Source organism: Pinus tabuliformis, chromosome 3_2, assembly GCF_031772625.1.
Source record: "Pinus tabuliformis cultivar Carrire ecotype Pingquan chromosome 3_2, CPIR1, whole genome shotgun sequence".
In the NCBI taxonomy this organism is placed as follows: Eukaryota; Viridiplantae; Streptophyta; class Pinopsida; order Pinales; family Pinaceae; genus Pinus; species Pinus tabuliformis.
The window spans coordinates 289,248,088-289,275,847 of NC_142302.1; the positions used below are offsets into that span (position 1 = coordinate 289,248,088).

General features: G+C 37.1%; 1 protein-coding gene across 1 annotated transcript in view; it reads left to right on the top strand.

The window, feature by feature from the left end:
• LOC149180742 (immune-associated nucleotide-binding protein 9-like) overlaps positions 1–27,760 on the top strand; it is a 309,969-nt gene that overhangs the window by 219,946 nt on the left and 62,263 nt on the right. The window contains exon 2 of the mRNA XM_089416261.1: positions 18,338–18,612. Within this exon, the coding sequence (XP_089272387.1) occupies positions 18,338–18,612 (275 nt within the window). The remainder of the gene's footprint in view (positions 1–18,337; positions 18,613–27,760) is intronic.

Sequence of the window (27,760 nt, forward strand, 5' to 3'; positions counted from 1 at the left end):
TTCACTGATTTACTATCCCGCATATTAAACGTTTGTAGTATTGTTTGGGCATACTTCCTATGGTTTAATTAGATCTTCCTCTTTTCTCGATCTCGTTTAATTTCCATGCGTAAAATATAGTTTGTAGCACCAATATCCTTCATGTCCAATTTGGAGGTCAATTGAGACTTAAAATCCTAGATAATTTCTTTGTCATTTCCAATTAGCAACATATCATCCACATACAAGACTAGGTAAATAACACGGTCACCAATTAATTTAAAATACACACAGTGATCCACTTTTCTTCTGGTGGACCCAAGTCCCCGTATAAATGTATAAAATTTCTAATACCACATCCTTGGTGAATGTTTTAACCCATATAGATACATTTTTAACCTACCTAGATCTTTCTTTCCCTTCACCGCAAAGCCTTCAGGTTGCTTCATGTAGATCTATTCTTCCAGATCCCTGTGAAGAAATGTTTTCTTCACACCCATCCATTCTACCTCAAAATAAAAAGCAACAACGATAGATAAAATTAATCTAATACAAGCTACCTTGGAAATAGGAGAAAAAAATATCACTAAAATCAATTCTCGACACGTGGGAATATAATTTTTCTACCAATCGAGCTTTGTATCTCTCCAACTTTCCTTCTACATTCTTATTCTTCTTAAACACCCATTTTCTTCCAATGGGTTTTCTTTCAACTGACAAATCCACTAGATTACAAGCCTCATTTTTGTCCATAGATGCCATTTCATCAACCATGGCCTCTTTCTAGAGTTTTTCATCCTCTGATTTTATTGCCTCCCTGACAGTTTTAGGATCATCATCAGTAATAGATAAAGAAAAAATTGAACAAAAAGAACATGGACTATACATTTATGGCTTATTTCTTTCTCAAACTGATCTTCTCATAGTTTGAGTTTGTGGCTCTTCAACTTTTGATTCTTATTTTGTTGTAGAGTCTGATTCTTCCTCCTTTAGCTCAAACTCTATCTTCTCCTATTACTTTGGTAGGAATTCTTGTTTAATAACATCTTTCATATTTCTAAATACCACATCTCGGTTGTACACAACCTTCCTTGTTTCTAGGTTCCAGAGCTTATAACCTTTTAAACCATCCTTATACCCAATAAAGATGTACATTACATATTTACTATCCAACTTGTTCTTTTCTCCTTTGGAACATGTACATGTGCATCATAGCCAAATACCCTAAAATGTGAAAGAGAGGGTTTCTTATCAGCCCATACCTCATGTGGAGACTTATCCTCCAATGCTAATGAAGGTGATAACTAGGTAACATGCAGTCTCCACCGCATCTGCCCAAAATTCATGTCCTAACCTGACACCACTGAGCATGCTTCTTGGCTTTTCCATCAACATCCTGTTCATTCTTTATGCAAATCCATTTTGTTGAGGTGTGCATGGATTAGTCTTCTATTTTTCTATGCCACAGTTCTTACAAAACTTTTTAAATTGCTTCTTGCAGAACTCTCCACCATTATCTTTCCTTAGCACCTTTATCTTCTTCTATGTCTGGTTTTCCACCAAGGCCTTAAATTCTTCAAACCTGCCAAAGACTTCAAATTTCTTCTTGAGGAAATATATTCATGTATTCCTTGAGATGTCATCTATAAATGAAACATAGTACATAGACTTGATGGAACCGACACGGGTCCAAACACATCACTATACACAAGCTCTGATATCCCCTTCGCCCTCTTAGCACCAGAGGGGAAACACACCTGATTATGCTTCCCATATACACAATATTCATAGAAATCAAAATCCAGAGAGAAATTAGACATACCTTCTATCATACTATTACCATGAAGTATTTGAAGGCCCTTCTCTCCAGTATGTCCAAGACTTTGATGCCATAGAATGTTCTTTTCTACAGAGACCACTAGATTTTCTACTCCACTTTTAGTAACCACAGAATTGTTGCACCCATCAATAAAAGTGCTACCCTGAAGCTTTTATAGAGTTCCAATCTGAACTCCATCCATCAAGACCAGTGCTCCCTGAACCATCTTGCAAGTATCTTTCTCGAACACTGTTTTTACACTTGCATCATCCATCCTGCTTACAGAAATCACATTTTTGGCCAATGCAGGAATATGCATAACACCCAGAAATTTTCTAATCCTTCCACCTTGCAACCTTAGCTTGATTTTTCTTTGTTCGACGATTATAACATTCCATTCATCCCATAAGAAGACATCACCACCATCATATTTCTCATACTCGCAGAACCACTCCCTATAGGGAGTGAAGTGAAATGATGTACATGAGTCAACCAACCATGCCTCATGATCTACATGTGTACTTTAAGGAGAATCCAAGTACACATCTGCACCTTCATCTAAGGCGATTTTTGCCTCTGTGGAAGAAGCATCGTCAGATCCCTTTCCTTTCTTTGAAGTTTTAGATCTATAGTCCTTTTTGAAGTGCCCTTCTATTGTAGCAACTACAACCACCCTCCAAAATTTTTCCTTAGCTTCGTTTTGGAGCCTCCCTTCCAAGTTTTCACAACAACTTGCCTTGCTTGGTCAAGTTCACAAGATTCAGTGTTTTTCTTGCACAAAGGCATCCTGTTTATCACAGCTCGATGCATTCCCCTCACAGTTTGATCACCCAGACTTGATCCAGCTCCAGGCTGAGCAACTTCCCGAAGAATTTGTGCAATTCTGGAGGGCAAGAAGCCTTCCCTGCAGAAATTGTGTAATCTTGATTGGAAGCCTACTGGGCTCCGGAATTGCGCAATTCTAGTAGTCAACACTCACTGTGAAAATTGTGCAATTTTCCATAGTAGGGATGCTCAGCCCAGAATTTGTGCAAATCTTGGCAGCAGTCAGCTACTCTGCCCATAAATTATGAAAATCTCCTGGGCAGCAAGCCCAACTCACAGCCAGAAATGCACATTTTCTCCTAGCAGTCGAGCAGTCTCTTGCACGTGTCGCTGAGTTGATCGGTTCCCTCCAGGACGGAGAAAAACTGACCTCCATGTATGAGCTACTTCTCGCAAGGCATCATGCAAAGACATCCCTTGTTTCAAGGATCTATGTTTAGCAGCTGGAGATTACATGCAATGATCATTTTAGAAACCTCCCACCACATGTCGCTTTCCTTAGATTTGTGGTATGCGTGTCACCCTCGATGTTATGAAAACTCATCAACCCAATGCTACGGAGCTCATTCCTCACATCAACCTTGCAGCTTTGACATCCCACATCACATCTAGGAGTAGTTGGCACATTCAACACAACCGTTTTGGGTTAAAACCACTTTCCATGCCTTATATTTCTATCTCGTTTTGTGTTTTTGCTTGTGTGAGTACTATTTTCATGATTTCTTTGAACACTTGTTGTCATTTACATGTATACTAGCTTCTCGTAGCATTGTTTCATTTTTCATTGCTATCTCATTGTTGTCGCATGCATGAAACTATTTTTCACGAACGGTCACTGATTCGGTGACTCGCCCCACCCAAATGCATGTTGTCCCATTTTCTAAATTTGTCATTTTCCATTTTCATGCATGATCATTCACTTACACTCAATATTACCATGCATTCACACTCACATTCACTTTCAAATTCCCATCGGCAAGTCTGGGTAGCCTTGGCCCGGATTTTGCCTCACCAAGAGCCTCACCAAGACATCATTGCACAATCCTGAGTGGAAAGGCTCTATCTTCCTCTCAGGAAATGTGCATTTTTGCCCAGGCACTGTCCTCCATGACTATTTTATGCATTTATGAGGGATAGTGACCGTTGGCCCAGAAAATTGCACAATTTAGTCACTGAGCCTACAACCATTTCCAGCTAAGATTCTGCATTTCGCAATTCCATCTGTCAACACCCAGACTGGACTGTGCATTGCACAGTTTCGACAGTCAGTTAGTCTCCGAGCAACCTAAACTATGCCTTGCATAGTTTGGGTAGTCAGCCTCCCAGCTCAAATTGCACAACCTTCATGATGAGTGACATAGGTATGTTGCAAGTTAGTTCTCAAGTTCATTTTCATTTTCGACTGACAGATTGTTTTCCATGACTGTTGCCATGTCTGTAGGAGTTGCATTTTCTCATCTACCTCTCAACAGTGTAGGTACAATGGTTTCTAAGCGAGCATAGTCGAAGACACCATTCAGAGCACACATATAGATACAGTCAATGAAATGTCTATGAGCTTTCCTACTCGTGAAGATATCAAGTTGTTCGTAGACAAGGACATCAAGATATGACAGCAAAAAAATCACAATGAGAAGCATCATGAATGATAGTTGAAGGAAACATACCGAATGCAATGAATGAAATGAATGCAAGAGAAAGTTTGTTGACAACATGGAGGGAGAACAAAGTTGCAAGCTCAAGCAGATCCACTGATGATGAAAGCAACTTTGGAGACTTAGGATATAAGGTGATGGTGCGACATGAATATCACGCCAAGATAGAGAATGCAACAAAGAAGGATTTGCATGTGTTGAAGCAGCAATTCAATGAAGAACATGAAGCTACACATACAAAAAAATGAGTTGCATCAGGAATAGGAAGAACAGTGGGTGCAACATGCACTCACGGATGAAACTACGCCCGTACAAGTTATAGATATATGCCAACATCTGGCACAGAGTAGACATGGTGAGTATTTTTGTTTATCACATGCAAGGGATTCTTTAGCATGCATGTCATTGTGCACACACATGCGATCCAACCCATTCAACACACTCACCAAGGCAAACACAAGAAGCAAGTCCAGCTGGAGCTGAACATGTACTTCAACAAGTTGATGTGCATGACCACCAGCACACACTTGAAGACCAGAAGGGACATTATGCATTGGTGTGTTGTCGGTTAAGCCGTACCCAAGAGGACCATGGTCATGTTAGCAGATTAATTGGACGAAAGAGCTCAACTAATGCACTGGATGCAACAGTGGCAAGAGTTCGCTTCAACAAGATGTCACCATGGGGTGCGTGCACACCATCACGGACAAGCTTAGCGTTAACTCACCACCTTCACCATCACAAGAATGTCAAAGAGTTGGACACACCTCAACAGACCAAGTGTGAGTGATGTCTTGCACGGATTGCTCAGTCCATTTCGCCTCACATGAGCACATGTGCATTATAATGTAACGTCATGTTAAGTGGAAGTTCAAGTGTCAATAGTTGGATGTAACAGTCATAGAGTAGATGAATAGTCATGAAGGTAGATGAACTGTCACAAAGGGGAATGTTAAGGGTCACCCCACCCTTTGCTATAAATAGTCCCTCATAACTCATTGTAGAGGCTTTTGGTTAGCCAAGCCTCTGATAAGACTATCTTGGAGAGAGATTGGACAGTATTGTAATGCGCATTCTCTTCTCCACTGCACGGAGGTAGTTCATCTCTTTGGAGGAGCAGGGGGATGTGGCTGTAACATTCCACTGTTGGAGCTAGTGGGTTTACATGGATGTATTGTATGACTGTAACTTACACTTCTTTATATAATAAGAGATGAGACATTTTATGCATATCTTGTATTCTATTCCAACTATCTTGTTTACTCTAAATGGCATATGTATTTTCTTTCTTACGCATGCATGTATGGATTTTTCTATATGGGCATGTATGAATATTTTTGAAATGTGCTGATTGGTTTAACCATCACTTTGGACTGCCAATTGACTTTCTTTCCAGATTGTGATGCATTTTCGCTCATGTGTTCCCTTCTCATCTGAGTACTATTACAGGTTGCCAAGGGGTGTACTCATCTCAACCCCCATGTGTTAGAACCTCTCATCCACCTTCCTTGACTCACTGCAACTGTCACACCCTTGCTACCAATAGAGTTATCTTACTTACCTCTGTGCGAAATCATGGTCAAGGTATTACTATACGACCCACTGCTAGGACTCCTACACCAAACGGTCTGAGGTCTAACTGAGACTTCTTACCAAGGAGATCCCCTTACATGTTGGCGGGTCCAGTACCATCAAAATTTTGGCACTAGAATGAGGGCCAGATGACAAGCTGAGTCCTCACATCTGTTTTGGTTCTCTACACATGTATCATGACTCACTACCAAGCTACTCTTCCAAAATGTATGTCTTATGGAAACGATAACATCATCTCGAAAAAGCTCTCAAATAACTTGTCTTATAAAACATTTGATGGTGTAGGCTACGTAGCCCTGGTAAGGCATGCAATCGATGTTGTAGGTTCATGTGAAAGACATGGATTCCTTGAAGAATACATGAGCTTCATGTTGTTCATCTACATGCTTCGAGGGCACCCAATGCATTGGTGTGCCACACTACCCGAAAAATATATTCATTCTCTTTCTCATTTGGTTATAGAGATAGAGTCTGATTTCAATCAATTTAACTGGAAAGCACTTGATCAAGAAATTCTGAAATTACAAAAAGCACCCGATGAATCTGTTGATCAGTCTTACACACGCTTTTGTAATCTTGCATATTGATTCCCTAAAGATGACATTGGTTGGGAATTTCTTTATGGAAGATTTGAGTATCTTCTTCACATATTCGAACCCCGCTTAGCACACTTCAGTGATGGAGTTGCGAAATCACAAGCAGGCATAGTCGCTGCCACAAATGATTGTCTGCCTTCACCTCATCAAACAACTCCACCACCTCAGAGTGATGTGGGAGATCATTCACACACCTCTGTTGAATTGTCACATCCTCACACCCCACCCACTCTTAAGTTTTGTGTAGATTTGGCTTACAAGCCTGTTGGTTGTCACGTGGACTCGTTTCTTTCACCTCCGTCCTTGCATTCTATTGATCCTCCAGATTGTACTATCTTGTGTTCTCCCATTCTGGACTCCTCACTTGTTGTGAACGAGGATGAAGCTATCGATGGAGTTGGTGTTATGCAGCCAACCTATGCCATCATTCATGATGAGTGTGTGCAAGAATCTAAAGAAGAGCCAACGGTGAAGGATGACTCCCTTCCAGCCGTGCCTCATTCGATTCTTCCTGACATCCCTTGTGATTCTGCCACTGTTGATTTCTCCTCTAAAAACTCATTTCCAGATGCTTCTACTTCCGATCACTCACAGGACACCTCATATGTCAGTCTGTCATTATAGTGCAGAGAGAACACATCTTCCTCGGAAAATCCGTTCAATCTTTCATTTATCTTTCTTCAAAACACAGAGGGTGAACATCTTTGCTTCTCATCTACCCCATTGCCCAATTCATCAAATCATGAGGATGCCAACAAACATCTTGAATTTTTTGATCTTGGTTGTCGTGATCTACCCACTTCTTCATCTGATCACGATGTTGGTTTAATTGTTGATAATATGTCCCAGACACTGGTCTATAATGATCTATCTTTCAACAAAGTCGAAACCTCCTACACTGTCAAGGCACTTTAGCACAAGCTGATGGTTATGTCAAGCCCTCATTATCCTGAGGTTGGTATCACTTTCGGTCAGGAAATTTTTGAAACACTCAAGGCTCCTCATCACTCTCTGTTTTGCAATGAAGATCAACCAAACACCCAGATTTCACTTCCTCCACTTAAACTACATGATCCCATCGCTCATGCATTGGAGGAAGCTTACATAGCAAGCACACATGCACAACAAAAGTGGTCTACCTCTCTAACACTTGCTTGCATGTCACAGTCAAGAGAACGCATCATTAAGGGAGTTTTGAGGTCTAAAATGGGCCTCCTAAGAAAAATATACAACAAAATAAACTTTATAAGAACCAATAGGATTCACGATGATGATGTCAACCATCAAGGATGATTCACCATTTTTGAAGTAAAAAAGTAAAAATAATAAAAAATAATAAAATAATAAAACTATTTTTTCAACTCGTATTTTAAAATTATCCCCCTAAACTTTTACTCAAATTTCGAGCGGGAGTACTCATTGGATGCATAATTTAATTCGTCATCCAAGGAGTACCGATGTTGCATACTTTTGATGGACCCTACTACATGAAAAATGAGAAATACATGAAAAAGCGTGATTGCAATCACATTTTTCTTATATTTTTCATTTTTTGTGTAGAAAGGTCTATCGAAAGTATGTAACATGGGTACTCCTTGGATGAGGAATCAAATTATGCATCCAATGAGTGTTTCCACTCAAAATTTGAGTAAACCCATAAGGAGATAAGTTGAAAATATGAGTTGAAAAAATAGTTTCTTCTTTTCTCCCTCTAAAATTTGATGATGTAACATAATCTTATTTTATTATTTCCACTGTTATTTTATAATTTCCTTAGGAGGCCCATTTTAGACCTCAAAAATCCCCTAATGGCACTCAACATCTGCACGCAGTATATCTCAACATCATGGCAGCTCCACAGAATGCATGTCCTACACTTTCACTCAGCTTTGTTTGGTGGTCGCTTGCAAGCTCGGAGTGTGTTTGTCTTCAATGTTACATATTTATTATTTGTTGGTTCACACAGTTGTCTTGTTCGTGAACCATGCCTTCACCAATATGGGTCGACCAATACACCAGTGGTTGTATTTGAAGTATCACTTACATGAGATGACCCATGCACTGTTAGCTTAGGAGTAGGAGTAGTGTTTGCTTTTGGGGTTTTTTCTTGCATGCTTGTTTTCTTACTTGCTTTGTTTTTTTTTTTTGTATGCTTGCTTGTTTGCTTACCTGCCTTTCTTTTTCTTTTTCTTTTTCTCTTACTTTTCTTTGTTTTTTGTTAGTTCACTTGTTTTGTTTCGTAGGATAGTTTTACATGAAACCATGTAGGACTCTTGAAGCAAGATGGGTAAAGTACAAGAGGCCTTGTGTTTCTATCGCTACTTGGTTATCTATCATTCTCCTTTTGTATGAAGAACTTGTTACTTTTAGTCCATGATACGTCGAAGGAAAATATGTATGATTCAAAGTGGACCTTGGTGAAAATACAACACTTGCACACTAAATACTGTCACCTACAATAGTCGGTTGTTTTTGGGTTAACCCTTGTCATCTCAATCAAGTAGAGTAAGGTGAGGGGGAAAGCCTTAACAGGCACGTCAGAGGTATAATAAACTACTTCTCTCTAGGAAAAACCTATTCTCCTCTCAATAAGTTGGATCCCTCTTCTGCCTCTGAAATGAATAAGTGTTATGCACGGTTACGAAAATAAAAAAAATAAAAAAAAAGAGAAAAAAAGTTTGAAAAAATGAAAAAAGAATAAGGCGAAAGAAGAGAAATGCTTTCTGCATAGAGAGGTGATGCAAGTAACTCTACCGAGGTACTGACTAGGCTCGCTGGTAGTGGATCCATGCTTTTGTTCCTATGTGACTCCATCGGGGTACTGTCCGGGCCTACTGGCAGTGGAGCAACACCAAAGATGAAACTAAGACTCTCACGACTCTACTGCTTGTGCAGTAGTATACCCCTCAACCCCAATTGAAACAACTGTGTTGCCTTGGCTTGGAATGTGTCTCAATCGACCAAGAGCTTGGTAGATGCTACATCTTGCAATCAAGCTAGTGTGGAAACCAAGAGGAGCTGAGAACTAAAAAATACTTCCAGAGGTGTTAGACTTGCTTTTCACGAACAAGGTCCATTCAGAGAGTTGGAGTTCTACCAATGTGTCATCAAGGGTTGTAGGCGCTATAACCACCCTCCAAAAGTTTTCCTTAGCTTTGTTCTGGAGCCTCCTTTCCAACTTTTCACAACAACTTTCCTTGCTTTGTCAAATTCACAAGCTTCAGTGTTTTACTTGCACAAAGGTAGCCTGTCGATCACAGCTCGATGCCTTCGCCTCACAGAAATTGCGCAATTCTGGAGGGAAAGCAACCTTTCCTCTAGAAATTGCACAATCCTGACTGGAAACCTATTGGGCTCCAAAATTATGCAATTCTCGCAGTCAACAGTCAGTGAAAATTGTGCAATTTTCCCCAACAGGGATGGTCAGCCTAGAATTTGTGAAAAACCTTGGCAGAAGTTAATTTCTCTACCCAAAAATTGCGTAAATCTCCTGGGCAGCCAGCCCAACTCCCAGCCAGAAATGTGCATTTTCTCCTAGCAGTCCAGTAGTCTCTTGCATGTGTAGCTGAGTTGACCGGTTCCCTCTGGGGCCAAGAAAAACTAACTTGCATGCATGGGATTCTTCTCCCAAGGTAGCATGCAAAGGCATCCCTTATTTCAAGGATCTATGTTTAGCAGTTAGAGGTTACATGCAAGGATCATTTCAGAAACCTTACACCAAGTGTCGTCTTCCCTAGACTTGTGGCATGCGTTTCACAACCTCAATATAATCAAAAATCATCAACCAGATGTTATGGAGCTCATTCCTCACATCAACCTTGCAACTTTGACATCCCACATCACATCTAGGAGCAGTGGACACATTCAACTCAGTTGTTTTGGGGTAAACCGGCTTTCCATGCCCTCTGTTGCATTTCTGTCGCCTTTTTTGTTTTCACTTGTGTGAGTACTTTTGCTTGATTTATTTGAACGGTTGATATCGTTTACATGTATACTAGCTTTTCCTAGGATTGTTTCAATTTTTGTTGCTATCTCATTGCTGTCGCATGCATGAAACTATTTTTCACGAAAGGTCATCGATTCAACGACTGGCCTCACCCACATGCATGTTGTCTCATTTTCTAAATCTTTCATTCTCTGTTTCCATGCATGATCATTCACTTATGCCTACACTCAGTATCACCATACATTCACACTCACATTCACTTTCAGTTGCCCATCAGCAAATCTGGGCAGCCTGGGCCTGGACTCTACCTCACCAAGATAGCATTGTGCAATCCTAAGAGGGAAGACTTTGTCTTCCTCTTAGGAAATGCACATTTCTACCCAGGCACTATCCTCCAGGACTGTTTTACACATTTCTGAGGGATAGTGACTGTTGGCCCACACAATTGTCCAATGCAGCCATTGAGCTTGCAGCCATTGCCAGTTGAGATTGTGCATTGCGCAATTCTAGAAGTCAGCAGCTAGATTGGACTATGCATTGTGTAGTTCTAGCAACCAATCAGTCTCCCAGCAGGCCAAACTATGCCTTTCATAGTCTTGGCAGTCAGTCTCTTGACCTCCCAACCGAAATTATGAAACCTTCATGATCAGTCACACATGAATGTTGTAAGTTAGTTTTCAAGTTCATTTTGCTTTTCGACTGACAGGTTTCTTTCCATGAGTGTTGCCATATCTCTAGGTATTGAAAGTGTTCATCTGCCTCTCAGTAGTTGTGGTACAATGGTTTCTAAGAGAGCAAAGTCGAAGACACCATGCAAAGTACACATGTAGATGCAGTTGATCAAATGTCTATGAGCTTGCCTACTCGTGAAGATATCAAGTTGCTCATAGACAGGGACATCAAGATATGACAACAACAACATCACATGGAGAAGCATCATGAACGGCCGCTAAAGGTAGCATACCGAATGCAACAAATGCAAGAGGAAGGTTGTTGACAACACAGAGGCAGAACAAAGTTACAAGCTCAAGCAGATTCACTGATGATGAAAGCAACTTTGGAAAATCAAGCTATGAAGTGATGGTGTGACATGAAGATCATGCCAAGACATAGAATGGAACAAAGAAGGAATTGTATGTGATGAAGCAAGAACTCAATGAAGAACATGAAGCTGCATAGACAGATGAATGAGTTGCAGCAGGAACAGGAATAGTAGTGGGAACAACATGCACTCACGGATGAAACTGCACCCATGTAAGTTATATATGTATCCCAGTAGATACCATGGAGCAGACATGGTGAACAGTGTTGTTGATCACATTCATGGGATTCAACATCATGCATGTCATTGTGCATACGCATGCGATCCAACCCATTCAACACACTCACCAAGGCGAAGACAAGAACCAAGCTCAACTAGAGCTGAACATGTACTTCGACAAGTTGATGTGCATGAGAACCATCACACACTTGAAGATTAGCATGGACACTATGCATCAGTGTGTTTCTAGTTCAGTCGTAACTAGGAGGACCATGCGCATGTTAGTAGACAAGTTGGATGAAAGAGTCCAACCAATGCACCGGATCCAATGAACCAATGAACGGAGGCAAGAGTTTGCTTAAGCAATATATCACCACGGGATGCATGCACACCATCATGGACGACCAAGCTTGGCATCAACTCACCACCTTCACCATCACAAGCATGTCAAATATTTGGTCTCAACACAATGGACCGAGTGTCAGTGATGTCTTGCATGGATTGCTCAAGCCATTTCATCTCACATGAGCACATGTGCATTGTAACGTAACGTCATGTCAAGTGGAAGTTCAAGTGTCAATAGTTGGATGTAACAGTCATAGAGTAGATGAAGAGTCGTCAGGGTAGATGAACTATTAGAAAGGGGAATATGAAGGGTCACCCCACCCTTTGCTATAAATAGTCACTCATAACTCATTGTAGAGGCTTTTGGTCAGCCAAGCTTCAGATAAGACTATCTTGGAGAGGACTTGGACAATATTGTAATGCGTCTTGGCTTCTCTACTGCACTGAGATAGTTCAATTCTTTGGAGGAGCAGGCAGATGTGGCTGTAACATTCCACTGTTGGAGCTAGCAAGTTTACATGGATGTATTATATGACTCGAAATTACACTTCTTTATATAATAAGAGCTGACACATTTCACGCATATGTTTTATTGTATTCCAGGTGTCTTGTTTTCTCTAAATGGCATATGTATTTTCTTTCTTATGCACGCATGTATGGACTGTTCTAGATGAGCATGTATGAATCTTTCTGAAATGTGCTAATTGGTTTAACCATCACTTTGGATTGCCAACCAACTTTCTTTCTACCTTGTGATGCATTTTCGCTCATGTGTTCCCTTCTCATCCAAGCACTATTATAGGTTGTTAAGGGGCGCACTCATCTCAAGCCCCATGTGTAAGAACCTCTCATGCACCTTCCTTGAATCACTCTAGTTGTCACACCCTTGCTACCAACAGAGTTATCTTACTTGCCTTTGTGCAAAATTGCAGTCAAGGCATTGCTATACGACCCATTGCTGGGACTCCTAACAAAACGATCTGAGGTCTAATTGTGACTTCTTAACAGGGAGATCCCATTACATGTTGGTGGGTTTAGCACCATAATCACTTTCCTTTTCGCATTTCTAGCACAACTTTACGGGTTTTCCTGGAGATTTAGATCTCCCTTTAGATTTAGATCTCCCACTCGAGGCCTTATTTTTGTTTCTATTTTGGGATTGTCCTCTTACAGACAAGGCATCTCTATTCTAGCTCTCCATATTTTTCCTACTCATCTCCTATGATAGCAAGGATGAGACTATTTCATTAAATTTCAAGATAGTTGTATTGCTACCTATTGCGATAACCAGACTATACTGCGAATCTGGTAAAGAACACAACAAACTGATGCACTTATCTTCATCTAAAATTTTAATATCAACATATAACAATTGACTTACCACAATATTAAAAGCGTTAAGAAGCTCTATCACCATGTCTCCATCCTTCATCCTTAGGTTATACAACTTTTTCTGTAGGAAAATTTTGTTCACCAAAGACTTAGATTGGTACAAAATCTCTAACTTGTCCCACAAAGCCTTCACTATAACTTCCCCTGATACATTCAACAATACTAAATCTGAAATACACAACCGTATTGTGCTCTTTGGTTTCTAAACCAAGTTTGCTCAGACTTCAGTTAACATTATCATTGGTTTCGTACCTAGATCTACCACGATCCACTCATCTTTATCCTAGAGAAGATCCTCCGTCTTGAGTTTCCACAACTCAAAACTCTGACTGATAAATTTCTCAATCTCTATATTTTTGCTGCTTGTCATCTTCCTTCACTGCAAGAATTGATCCCACAGATCTCCTAGTGAACAAGGTCTGCCATAGGCCCGAGCAAAACCCCTCCGCAGAAAATATGTCCCCTTGAAGTTGAAACAACTTTGATACCAAATGTAGGTTTTAACCTTGTACAAAAATTACCTACAAATCAATTCTTAAAAATGTAAAATGTAGAATATCGAGAAACGCAGAAAGAAATACACAGATATTTTCCCTTCGATCCCAAAACTAGGACTACCAGATTTATTTTTCATTATGTTCCTTATAATGTTACAATACATATATATACATGTCGAAGCATTCATAAACACCAATCCGTCAGCCCTGGATTATAACATAACCATAGTTCCCTTGACCAGATGTACACAATACCATGGGAATAAAACCATCATGCCCAAAATGATGTGTGAAACCCATACACAAAACCATAGGTAGGTCGGCCCACCTAATATAGGGTCCAAAAAAAATAAATCTTGGGGCGTTGTCCCAGACCCTATACAGTGGGGCTAGCACCCCCCTCAAACCCCCCGATAGGGGGACTGTGCTGCCCTGTGACCCCACTACTGCTCCCAGTGCAACAAACAGGGGGGCTACTGCCCCCCTTGTGACCCCTCGATCCCCCCCATCCCCCCCGCGTGTGCAACTACTCATGGAAAGAATATAACACACACCTAACATTAAAATATTGGGCTATATTAACTACCAAGCCACTAGGAGGAGAATGGGTTCCATTATTTAGCATTGTATGTGTTCCATTGTTGAATGGCAATGGTATTTTTGAGAGCATAATAGAGGAGGAGAAGGATTGTGTAGAAGCCATTTAGCTAATGGCATCTATAGTGAACTCCCATTCCTTTTGTATGTGCATGTTACAAATGAAGCAAAGAGTGAAGAGTGCATGCCTCACATTTTAGCTAGGTATTTTCCTATATTAGGTTTCTCATAATAAATATTGTGTTCATTTACATGAATGATTTGTGTACGTGTGCTTCTTATTTTATTTCCATATTTTAATTATCTCATTGAATTGAGAAAAACATATTAATTAGTTAGTGAGGTACCTAAGGAAAATCAGTTTGTACTATCTCATAATTATGAATATTATAATATCTATTGCAATTAGTTTTTTCTAATGGAATATTCATGATAATTTATAGATCAATTAGCTAGGATGATGATCTTCACTAAGAGAATCGTGAGGTAAAAATCGGTCTCAAAACAAAAAGAATACTATAAATATCAACTTTAAAAGAACCAAATCTATTGATAATGATTATGTTAACCATAACACAATTAGTTTTGGAGAGAAAGGGAAAGCTAAATGTTTTCTCATATCCTTTAACTTATCTCCTTATAGGTTTACTCAAATTTGAATTGTAGGCACTTGTTTGATAAGTAAATAGATTCTACATCCAACTACTACCAACGGAATATATTTTTGACATAACCATAGAGAAATATACTATAAATACATAAAACACATTTTTTTCACATATTCTCAATATCTCAATGGTACTCATTGGATGTGGAATTTAATTTCCTATTAGCAAGTGTGCACACTTAAGAAATATTTTTTCCCCTTATTTTTAGTATATCTCCTTGTGGGTCTATCAAAAGTATGTAGAGTGGAAAATTGTCCAATTTTGTATCCAACAAGTGTCTATACCTTAAATTTTAGCACATTAGAAGGTAAGTCAACAATATGAAAAAGAAAAAGAAAAAATACCTTAGCTAAAAAACTCTTGCCTCATGTTTTATGAGTTTAAAAATTATTTTATTATTTACATAGCTAAAAGGTATATAGAGTAGTTTTTACAACTTCTTTAAAGTAAGCAAAGATAAAAATTGATTAGGTCTTTAAACTAATAATTTGACATCATTGATAAATATAAAGTATTGTGTGAATAATTTAGCATCGTTGATCAACATGAAAAAAAATGTGAACAATTTGGAATTCTTGTTCAACAAAGAAACCTTTTCCAAGAGCTATATATGTACTTCTCCTCTCCATAAATGTCAAAAGGAAAACAAAAAAATAACCTCATTCTCAAATATATAGTTGCCTTGAAGCTTCCATAAATCAAACATTGCTAAAAAAATTAGAAGGTGAAATGCCACTAAGATATGGGTGTTTTAAAGATTTGGAATCACTTAACAAAGCTTCTTGTCAATAGGCTTCAAGACCTAAAAATTTCACATCCTCCATCAATAAAGAACCTTTTTCCAACCACTCCACATGTAACTTCTCGCTAGTCATATGTCAAAAGCATATAAAGTGATAACCTCATTCTCAAAAGCATATTTGCACTAAAGATTTCAAAAATAAAATATTAATGAAATTCTTTAGTACCAAATGCCACTAAAAGGTGAGTGGACTAAAGAATTGGAATCACCCAAAGAAGCTTCTTACTAGTGCATACTACTTTGAAGAATAGTTGCTTGCTCTATTTGAACATGATTTAAACAAAACATCACAAAAAGATAGTCCCGTGATAAATTATTTACCATTTCTAACATGAAGTAGGAAAGAAAAATACCATTAGAGACACCACTCTTAGGTAGTCAAAGTTCGGAGGAAAGTGTGTAATAAAACAATTGAAAGCTTATGCCACACCCACACTAACCTTAAAGTGTGTAATCAATGAATCCATAATACCTCTTGACATCCACCTAGCATTAAGAACTAGGTAAACTAATGACACCCATGAAATTGAGTACAATTTATGAGAGTCCTACTAAAGAGCTACCCATAACTCCCCTCCCAATTGTGACAAATGGGTTTTGGCATATGAGAGTTCATTTTGAACATGTCCTCTTCTTAGATCACGCTAATTATCTCCATAATGATGGGACAATCAATAGAAGAAAGGTCACACTCATGATCTAGGGATCACTGGTCCTTCCAATATCTAATATGCTCATGGGATAATCCCTCATGGTCAGACAATCAATAGAAGAAAGGGAATACTCATGAGTTATGGATCACCAATCATTCCTATTGGCATCGAATAAATCTCACCAAAAGAGAATCTTCTTCTTATTCACTAAACAAGCTTGGAAGTAGAAAAAGTATGCAATATAGGTACCTTTCAACCTCTAGCTCCAAATTGGTTTTCTCATGAAATCCTACCCCACATGATTGTCATAAATCTATGACCTCACCAAACCCAACACCTTTCCCCATCGAATTTGTATACTCATGAAAATATAAGTGCCAACAATTTGAAAATGTCAAGGTATTAAAATAGCATCACATAATCCAAAGATCCTTGAACTTTGACAAGACACTCTACAATGTGCAACATGTCTCAACAAGACTTGCCATGGAGTGGACCCTTCAAACATCACACTACCTATTTAGCTACATGAATATTCCCTTGAATCACCACATCGAGTAAACTAAGGCCTCCCTCATCCTTGGCCATACCACAAACCAACAAACATCACTTGTTAGCATCAACAATCCTTAGACCATACCATACTTAGAGCACAAATATAGCTATAAAATTTGCTCCAAAGAAAATAAGATCAATAAGGTAACTACTAGGACACATAATATAGACCATGGGCCTAGAATAGTGTCGTTACCATAATCAATTTCCTAACAAAAACGAAGTCTAGTTCATTCGGCCAGAAGAAAAGTTTGCATCATAATTTTGGCTTGCATTGCAAATACTAGAGATACCTATTGCACATGGCTACTTGAGAAAAGCTAACACGAAAAGCATATCAAGATAGCTCACTATAATCATTGAGCATATAAAAGTACATTGTAAGATAATCTGGACGTGGCTTGCATCAAAGTTACCAACTAATAAACGTGGCTTGCATCAAAGCTACCAACCAATAATCAATTTTGTGATGACTAATAATTTCCATTAAATCTTCTTTAAAAGCGGTCCAAAATAAATCCACTACACCATGCACTAAATCATGATCAACACAAATTGAAAGACGTGAGACTTATAGAAAATGGTTGTTTACCATTTTTAAACCATGAAGCAAAGAAACGCCCCTAAAGATTCCTTGCATGTGAGCAACTTTTTTAGAAGTAGCCCATGACGTTGGCTAACAACGCATAAACATAGGGTGCCTAGGGACACTCCATCTTAATATATAGATGAAGAAGAATGTGGAGAGAGGAGGATTTATTCATCGACACAAAGGTGGTGGCACGGGGAAAGAGAATAACTACCAAATCCCGGACACGTCAAGAGCTTGGTAAGGAAGAGAACCTGGTGGTTACTTTCTCTAGCCCACTTCACCACCTCCCATCCTGAAATCACTGTATTCAAATGAAAATTTTCCTTTCCCTTTATTTGATAATTTTTGTTACCTTTCAAACGTGTAGTATTATGATTCCCTTTTGTTTGGGATATCTTTGTTTTCCAATATCAGTAAGTTTCTGGGCATAATTTGATTTTGTAATTTGGAGCTTCGACTATGAATGTGTTGACTCAATGAACAAATCTTGTAAAGTTGGCATTGTTGTCTCGATGATTAGTAAAATTGGCAATAAGCTAAGTTAAGAAGTTCTCCATTGCAGGTCTCTTTGACCCGACTGTCAAACAGGATGTTATCGGCAAAGAAATTGCCAAATGTATTGACCTCGCAAAGGATGGTGTCCATGCAGTTCTTTTCGTACTTTCCGTTAGAAATCGATATACCCCAGAAGAAGCAGCTGCTTTGCAGACCTTGCAAATGTTGTTTGGTGAAAAAATTCTCAATTACATGGTGGTTATCTTTACTGGTGGTGATGAGTTGGAAGAAAATGAAGAGACATTAGAAGACTATTTGCGTGAGATCCCACTTGACCTTCAGGTTACATCTTTTACTTATGTTAAAGAATGTATTCATCTCTGACTTTTTCATGAAAAGGAATTTAACCTCTAAAATAATTTCTGTAAACTATGTTCACAAATAAATGGCATAATGATCAACTGTTTGTGCAATGATTGTTTCTCAACAAAATTGGCAATGTCCTTCACCTTGCATACAGACATAGAATACGACTAGTGTTATATGCCTAAACAAATGGTCTTCCACTATAGCCTTTTATCATATACAGTGACTCGTGCATGTACATAAAAGCGTTAAGAGGGAAACATTATTTTATTTTTGCTTCTCTTCCTCGTTCCGCTAGGAACGTAGTATTACATTTTCGACATACGCATAAATTGATTCTAGATGGTTTTCTTGTTATCTCTTGATATCAAATATCTCCCTTAGAATGAGGTTCCTGTAATTTTAAAATGGCGGTGTCTAGGCCATAAATTACTATTTCTGGTTATACCTTATTCCTGATCTTGTATTACACAAATTTGCTTAAGTTATGTTCTTAGTTTTCTACCTGAGTTTTATGTCACTGGCAGCCTTGAGCTGCCCATGGTCCTTAATGTCTTTAGCTTTCTGGTCATGCTCGCCAGAGGCTCCCTCTAACTTATTTTCCAGGAATAAATGCCTTCTTGAAACAACTTTTTGAGCCCTCTAGCTTATTTGGTTTTCTAACTAGGCAGATGTACCAAAGTTGTTTGTGTAAATGGAAATTGTTTCTCCCCTTTAGTACCAAAGAGTCCATCAATCTCACATGTATTTTGTTTAACAATTCGCTGACTTCGTTTTTTTTTTGTAACTTTTTCATTTTTGTAATCCTCAAAACAACTCCACAATGCCTCTTGCCATTTTCCAAAATGAGGCTAATAGATTCTAATTTCTGCTTCTTTAACCTGACATTCACTATTATATTCACTATATTATTTGTTAGAGTTCTAAGCAATATAGAATAGAAGAGAAGAAAACGTTTACATTCAAAACAGAGAAACTCTTGTAGTAGAGAGAGGACGACTATGAGTCTTGAGATGGCTTATCAGTAGCTTCACATTATCTTTATATCTTCCTGAAATTATGAGTCATTTTAAATGAAATATAATAATTAATATAAATTTAATAATTAAAATATATTTATTTTATTATTTATTTTTATATAAGGTTATAATATGTTTAATTCCGCTATATTATAACTTTAATTTTTTAATGAATTGGTTAAATTGACAAAATATTACTATAATATACTTGATTTCAGCGTATTATAATCTTGATTTGCGAAAGTTTTCGTAATTTGTCAGTCTTGAATCTAGTGGCAGTGTCATTAATATAGACTGGTCAGGAATAAAGGTTGTTTCGCTTGTTTTAAAAGTTAGTGTTTTGGATTGGAGTATTTATATATGAAAATTAATACATTATTTTTCAATTTGACTGATTTAAAAAAATATGTAAATAATTATTTAATTTATTTAAAAATAAATAAGTAAATTTATTAACATTATTTAATTTATTTCTTTTAATTTTAAAGGGTGATTTTAGAAGATTGTTTTCACTATTTTTTTTAAGTATAAAAGAAAAATATTAAAAAGTAATAATTTCATAAGATTAATTCTACAGCTAGTATCTCTCTAAACAATTTACATGTCATCTTCCTAATAAGTTTAGTGAAAATGTTACAATATTTTATTTTTACTATATCTTCTCTTTAATAAAAGGAAATTGAGCATCAACATGCTTTGTTCTTACATGATAAAATGGATTATTTGCAACTTGATCAAGTTTTGGTTATCACATCTTATCAAAATGACCTTCTCTTGTTCATTTCCAACATATTGAAGAACTCTTCTAAACCAAACAACCTCACAAGTAGATGCACATAAAGCTTTATACTCTGCCTCAGTAGAAGAAGAAAATGCATTAGGATGCTTCTTGTTACTCCATGAAACAATCCCAGATCCAATGCTAAAAGAATTAGCTATAATAGATCTTCTGTCATCTAGATTGACAACCCAATATAAATCTCACTAACGAGTCAGCTCAAAGTCAAATGAATTAGTATATTCAATGCCAAAATAAATTGTTCCTTTAAAATGCCTCAATACAACTTTTTATGCTCTCCAATGTCTTTCTAGATATCTCGCCATAAGTGTGTTAACACATTAACAAAGTATGTTATATTAGGTCTCGTTGTAGTAAGATAATTCAAGCTTCCCACTAGTTATCTATACATTGTACCATCAACCTCCTTTGAGCCATCATCAATGTGAAGTCTTACATTATGTTGCATTGGAATGAAAGAAACTTTACACTCATCCATTCTAAACTTCTTAAGCAATTATCTAACATACTTACCTTGGGACACAAAAGTCTGACCAACATCTCTCCAAACTTCATGACCTACACAATAATGTAACTCACCAAGATCTTTCATCTCAAATACTTGTGACATGTGCACCTTAATTCCATCAATTAGTTTATCATAATTCCCTATAATAATTAAATCATCAACATACAAGATGTCCCTTTGAATCAAATTTGGTATACATTTTTGAATCACTTTGGCTCCTCATAAAACCCTATTGAAGAAAGAAGGGATCTATCATCTCATACCACAACATGGGCTCTTGCTTCATCCCATACAAAACTTTCTTTAATCTGCAAACTAAATGTTACTGCCCCTTTTTCACAAACCCTTAAAGTTGTGACAAATACACCTCCTCCTTTAAATCACCATTCAGAAATACACATTTTACTTGTAATTGGTGAAGAATCCAATGGTACTTTGTAGTTAATGCAATTAATAAACTAATAGTGTTGAGTTTAGATACAAGTGCAAATGTTCCTGCATAGTTAGTGCCCTCTTTTCGTGAGTACCCTTTTGCCACAAATTTGGCCTTGTATTTATCTATAGTACCATCTTCTTTAAATTTGGGTTGGTACAACCATTTACATCTTATGAGCTATTCATCATTAGACAATTTAGTCAATTCCCATGTTTTATGTTTTATTATAATGTCATATTCTTCCTTCATTTCTTTTATCTACTCTTCATATTCATTACCTTCATTAAAACTCATGAGTTCTATGATATTCAAAATAATACTCATTAGGGCATAGTCATTATACCTTTTAGGTAGGTGAATTTGTCAAGTGGACCTCCTTGGCACTTTGATGTCTTCATCCCTATTCTCTGAAGGTCCTTCACCACCTCTAGGTGAACTCTGACTTTGGGTAGTGCCCATACCATTGTATTCTTTTTCAAGCTCCTCCTTCTCACTATATTTTGCTTCTTATTTAGTGTCTTTAAATTCTGGAAGTATACACCACCTTTCATAGTTGTTTTCATTGTTGCCTTTGTCTGCCTGCTCATGGAAAATTACACCTCTACTTGCAAATACTTTGTGAGTAGAGGGATCAAACACTTTATAGGCTTTAAATTCTAAACAATATCCTAAAAGAAAACTTTTGATGGCTTTAGAATCAATCTTATTTCATTTCTCCTTCAGAATATGTGCAACGGCCTTACACCCAAATACCCTTAAATGTTGAACTGCTGGTTTAGGACCATACAAGGCTCCGAATGGGGTCTTGAGATTAAGAAATCTTGTTGCACTTCTATTCTTTAAATATATATCAGTACTAATGGCCTTAGCCAAAAAACATTTGACAAATTCTTTCCTGTAATCATACTCCTCGCACATTCCACCAGCGTTCTATTTTTCCTCTTTGCAACACCATTCTGTTGTGGAGTATATGGTACCATAAATAGTTGCACTATTCCATGATCTTTGTAGTACTTAATGAATTTCTCTAGCCCATACTCTCCCCCTTGATCTGAACAGAGGATCTTTATGAAATTCTATATCTGCTTCTTGATCCATGTCTAACCTTAGGTCTTCACAAACACACATAAAATTGAATTGAAAGTCACATCAAGCATATAGACATAAAAATCCTCAACAAATGATTAATTAATAAAGAAAATAATTACACGAGAAATCATGGCCAAATGGTTGGCCTCTCATTCCTCACACTAACGCACACACTTCTACATATACACATGTCTCATGGCTCACCTCAATCTATACAAATGGATTAGAACCCAAGGTAGGTTTTAGATCCCTAAACTAACTCCCAAAATATTTCTTTTGGTCCCTGCAATCTCTCATCCGATCCGTTATCCCTAGATAAGAGCTAAATAATCCATAATCTTCTCAAACTTTCCACAATACTCTCGAATCTTCTCCTATTTACAGTAATGATCATTTTCTCTTAAAAACTATAGGAAAATACATTAATTAATTAAATCATGACTTTACAAACTAACTCCTAATAAACAATTGAACTAGGTTAGATGCACCCGCATCAGACTCCCTAGGTAGAAGAAAATCATGGTCTCCAAGCCATTAATCTTCAACAGATGATAAAACTCTGCTTGGATCCCAAAATTTGGTCTATCACTCATCAATTACCCTATTATTTTGTTGATGTTTTGTGGCTGTCCTTTTTTTTCCAGATATCAAAAATTTATACTGTAGTTCTCCTCCCTTTTTGTATATTTGTGGAGTCAGATGTATCTTATTGTTATCCTTGCTTTTTCTTCGTTCAATGGACATCTTTTGAGATTCTTTCAACATCAGCTTCTTTATTTCTTTAATTTCGATATTTAACTTGTTTTCTGGTTGCGCATTATTGTTTGTTTGTTGAACTTTTTTTTCGATCTCTAGGATTTTGTTGTGCCAAATTTGTCGATTTGAAGACATGTTGTATTCCATCTTAATTTCCTTTGCGTCACGCTCTAGCTTTGGATTGTCCAACCATTCTTCTAAGAGCTTTAGTTCTGCTGCAATATCTCTCATGTTGACATTTGTCCCATCATTTTCCAATTCATCAACAACTTGCTTCATGTCTATATCAATTTGTTGTTCAGCAACATATCCTGCATGCACACACCAATGGTTAGATTTAAAAACATGAGATTTGCTGATGAATCCTTTTTCAGGCCTTCATGTTGGTCTTCGGAATAATCTGTAGTGTCGTCTGTGGGAATCAAACCCGCATTCATTTCATCATCGTTGTCACCAAGCAATGATCCTCTCTCTGGTTTGCAAATGTATATATTTGTCTGCAGTTTCTCTGCTTCTAAAATTTTTAGTTTGCGTTTTAGTCTTATTTCCATCAATTGTTGCACTGGTCATTTAACTCTTTTCTTTATTACCCATCTGTGTCTATGTCTTTGTAATAGTTATAGCAACATGTCAAGTCGTACCTTTAATTCAACATTCTCTTTCTCGTCATCATGAATGCCAATTGTTATGGTGTCAGCGTGGTCTTTTGCTGGAATCTGCATCTTTTATGGTGAACTTCATCCTGTTCACTGTAATCTGCAATTTAATCACTTTTCTAAGTTATCTCCTCTGAACTTGGTCAACGGTTCATTTCACTTGAACCTTACCCCTGAGCACTTCTTGCTCCTCGGTTTGGTACAAACAACGAGTGTAGTAACTCTTCAGATTGTCTTTACAATCAATAGACTTTATGTGTCGGCTTCGCTGATCATGCACCCATTACAATCAAAGACTCAAACTTTTTGACTTGAATTTATGACTCTTAATTTCATTTTGACCAAAAAAATTTTGACATCAACTCTTCATTTAATTAAAGAGAGATTTCAACCTATATACAAATTAAAATACCTTCAAAATTTGTTGATGGTATATATATACTATTCATGATTTCTGCATATATAATTTCATCATTATAATCTGTGAATAAATAAAGCTATGCATTCTGAAACCCACACATGGTTTTATAAAACCATATATCAACCACTCAAAACCTTGTGCAACAACTCACCTTTATGGTTCAACATTTATTATAACCATTTATTCTCTATCTTCATAAAAACCACAGTGTTTTACAACATCAATTTAATTTCACATTTAATACAACACCTATTTACTATTTACTTTTACCTTTCACCTTTATTATTCACCAAATGCAACGCTGAATGCCAATGCTACATTATAAATATTTAAGCCCTCTTATAATAATTGTAAATTATCAAATTTTGTACGAGTCTGGTGCTTGAATTTATGAAGTCTTTTTTTTATTTCATAAAGCCTTTTTTGTTTTTCACTATTCAACAACAACTTTTCTACCTTTCACATGAGAGCTTTTCACCTCTCGTGGTGAATTTCCAGCGAGAAGAATTATGACACCACCAATCTCGATTTCCAGTTATATAACAGGATCTCTACTATCCAATCATTGCACATCCAACATTCAATTATGAATTGCAACGATGCATATATATATTATCTTTCAACCAAACTCCCATTTCTTATTTACCGTAGGCACATTATTTACTATTTTGGTCCATTAATTTTCCACATCCAACATTCAATTATGAATTGCAACAATGCATATATATTCTCTTTCAACCAAACTCCCATTTCTTATTAACTGTGGGCACATTATTTACCATTTTGGTAAATTTATTTTCCACAGGAAACTTGGGAAACCAAATAGGCGTAATTACGAACCAGAAATCATGAGATTAATATCCACATAATTGTTGTTCGTAAATCAGTTCCACTTCAACGTAGAAATACTTTGACTTCTTTCAGTCACAATGCTTCAAGGCAAGCCATCAACAACACAATTTTACTTCTTCTTCATTACACGTTACAGGAAAATCAACTCAACTTACTAGGTGGGGCGTCCTGAACGAAACCTCCATTTAGTAATACTGTTATATTCTTAAGCCTTATTGCTTGATTTAACGATGAATCGTTATGCAGAGCACTATATCCATCCACCTCAATATAGTAATTCACTGAGAAACTTTTCACAGAAGTAGGCTCCGATGCAGTCTCCAATCACGTAGATCTTCCAACGCTTCTCCTCAACCGTCGTACAGAATTCACATCAGACTCTGCACTCAGTGTACCATAGACAAAAGCTACAACCAAAATTATGTTCGATACATCCTTAGAGCTTTGGATACTTGGCAAGGGAAAAAGGGACAATGTGCTACAACAGAACAACATCTTCGCTCAACGCACTCCATCACCATCTATCACAAACCCAACCTTGTCCTTTGATACCAAAAATTGATGCAAGTCTAACCATAGGTCTTCACAAACACACATAAAATTGAATTGAAATTCACACAAAGCATATACACATAAAATTCCTCAATGAATGATTAGCTAATAAAGAAAAGAATTAAAGAAGAAATCATGGCCAAACGATTGGCCGCCTCTCATTCCTCGCACTCGCACATTTCCACATATATACATGTCTCATGGCTCACCTCAATTTATACAAATGGATTAGAACCCAACGTAGGTTTTAAATTCCTAAACTAACTCCCAAAATATCTCTTTTGATCCCTAAAATATCTCATCCAATCCCTTATCCCTAGATAAGAGCTAACTAATCCATAATCTTCTCAAACCTTCCACAATACTCTCGAATCTTCTCTTATTTACAATAATTATCATCTTCTCTTAAAAACTATGGGAAAATACATTAATTAATTAAATCCTAACTTTACATACCAACTCCTCTAATAAATAATTGACATAGGTTAGATGCGCCTGCATCACTTCTCTACCATGTTTTTGAATTCTTTGAAACACTAAAAAATATCACTCTTTCTCCTAAGGAAGTAAACCCAAATATACCTTGTACAATACTCAATAAACAACAGAAAATAGTAAGAACCTATTAGGGATATGGTTTTCATTTGTCCACAAACATCAGTATGGTCAAGTTTTAATACATTTCTTCTTCTCCTATCAAAATTAGAGGGTAATTTATGTCTGTATATTTTTCCTAATGCACAACCTTCACAAGCAACATACTCATTCTTTAACATAGGCAATCCTTCAACCATTTTTTGTTTTTGCAACAACAACAACAAATCATGATAATTTCTATGACCATACCTAATGTGTCAAATACTTTCTCTTGACATAATTGTAGAAGTCATTGTTTGATGACTCTCGCTGGAGACATCAAGCTTCTACAGACCTCCAACTCTGACTCCTGAAGTAACAAGTTTGCAATGATCTAGTAGGTGCTTTGAAAAAATCACCTTTCGAATTATGATCTGTGATTGTGGACACAAAAATAATTTGTTTCTTCATTTGAGGCACATACATAACATTATGATTGTGCTTAACATTGCTATTTGACAATGTTACTAGAATGTCTCCATATCCCTTGATCTAATGCGGACGGTCATTTCCAGATTAAATGTTGGAACCCTTGCTTGTTTCCTTGAAGTTCTCATACCAACTCCTATTACATGTCATGTAAATTGAGGCTACAAAATCCACAAACCATGCATTAACAACATTGGTTTCAGCAGACGATGCAACATTAGACACAAACAACTTAATGTTCTTGAGATCAAAATTCAAGGCTTCTCCTGCAAAATGTCTTGAATGTCTTCTGTGTTTATGCCTCACTTCATCTCTTTTCTTCTTATAACAATCTTTAACAAGATTCCCACTTTTACCACAATAAAAACATTTCATTCTAGAATAATTTCTACTAGATGACATACATTGATTTGGCTTTCTCTCAAATGGACTTCCACATTTACTTCCTTCTCCCTATTTCCCTTGGAAGAATTTCTTCTTCACCAAAAGTGTTAAGCGTGGATTCCGGAGCTTCAAATTCTTGTGTCTCTCTTCTTCCTGCATTAGTATAACTATCAATTCATCAAAAGTGAGAGCTTTCTACCTTGCTTTAAGACCTGTAATCAACATTTGATAGTCATCTAACATTCAATTTAAAGTATTTGTAACAAGATCAATACTAGGTATTGATTCTCCTACATCTCACAACTTATCTTTTAAGTCTTTGATTCTTGAAATAAAAGTACTAAGAGATTCATTTTCTTCTATTTTAATGTAAAGGAGCTTACTTTTCAGGAAGAGGACTCAATTTGTTTTTTTGGTCTCATACAGTTCCTTAGGTATAATCCAGGTTTCATTGGAAGTCTTACAATCACGAATATGAGAAATTTTACTATCTTACATAGACATCCTTATTAGTATCGTTTCTTTGTTCCCCTACTTCTCCCACTGTTGGATCAATGTAGTTGTTGTGCCTCAAGCAACTCTTGGCT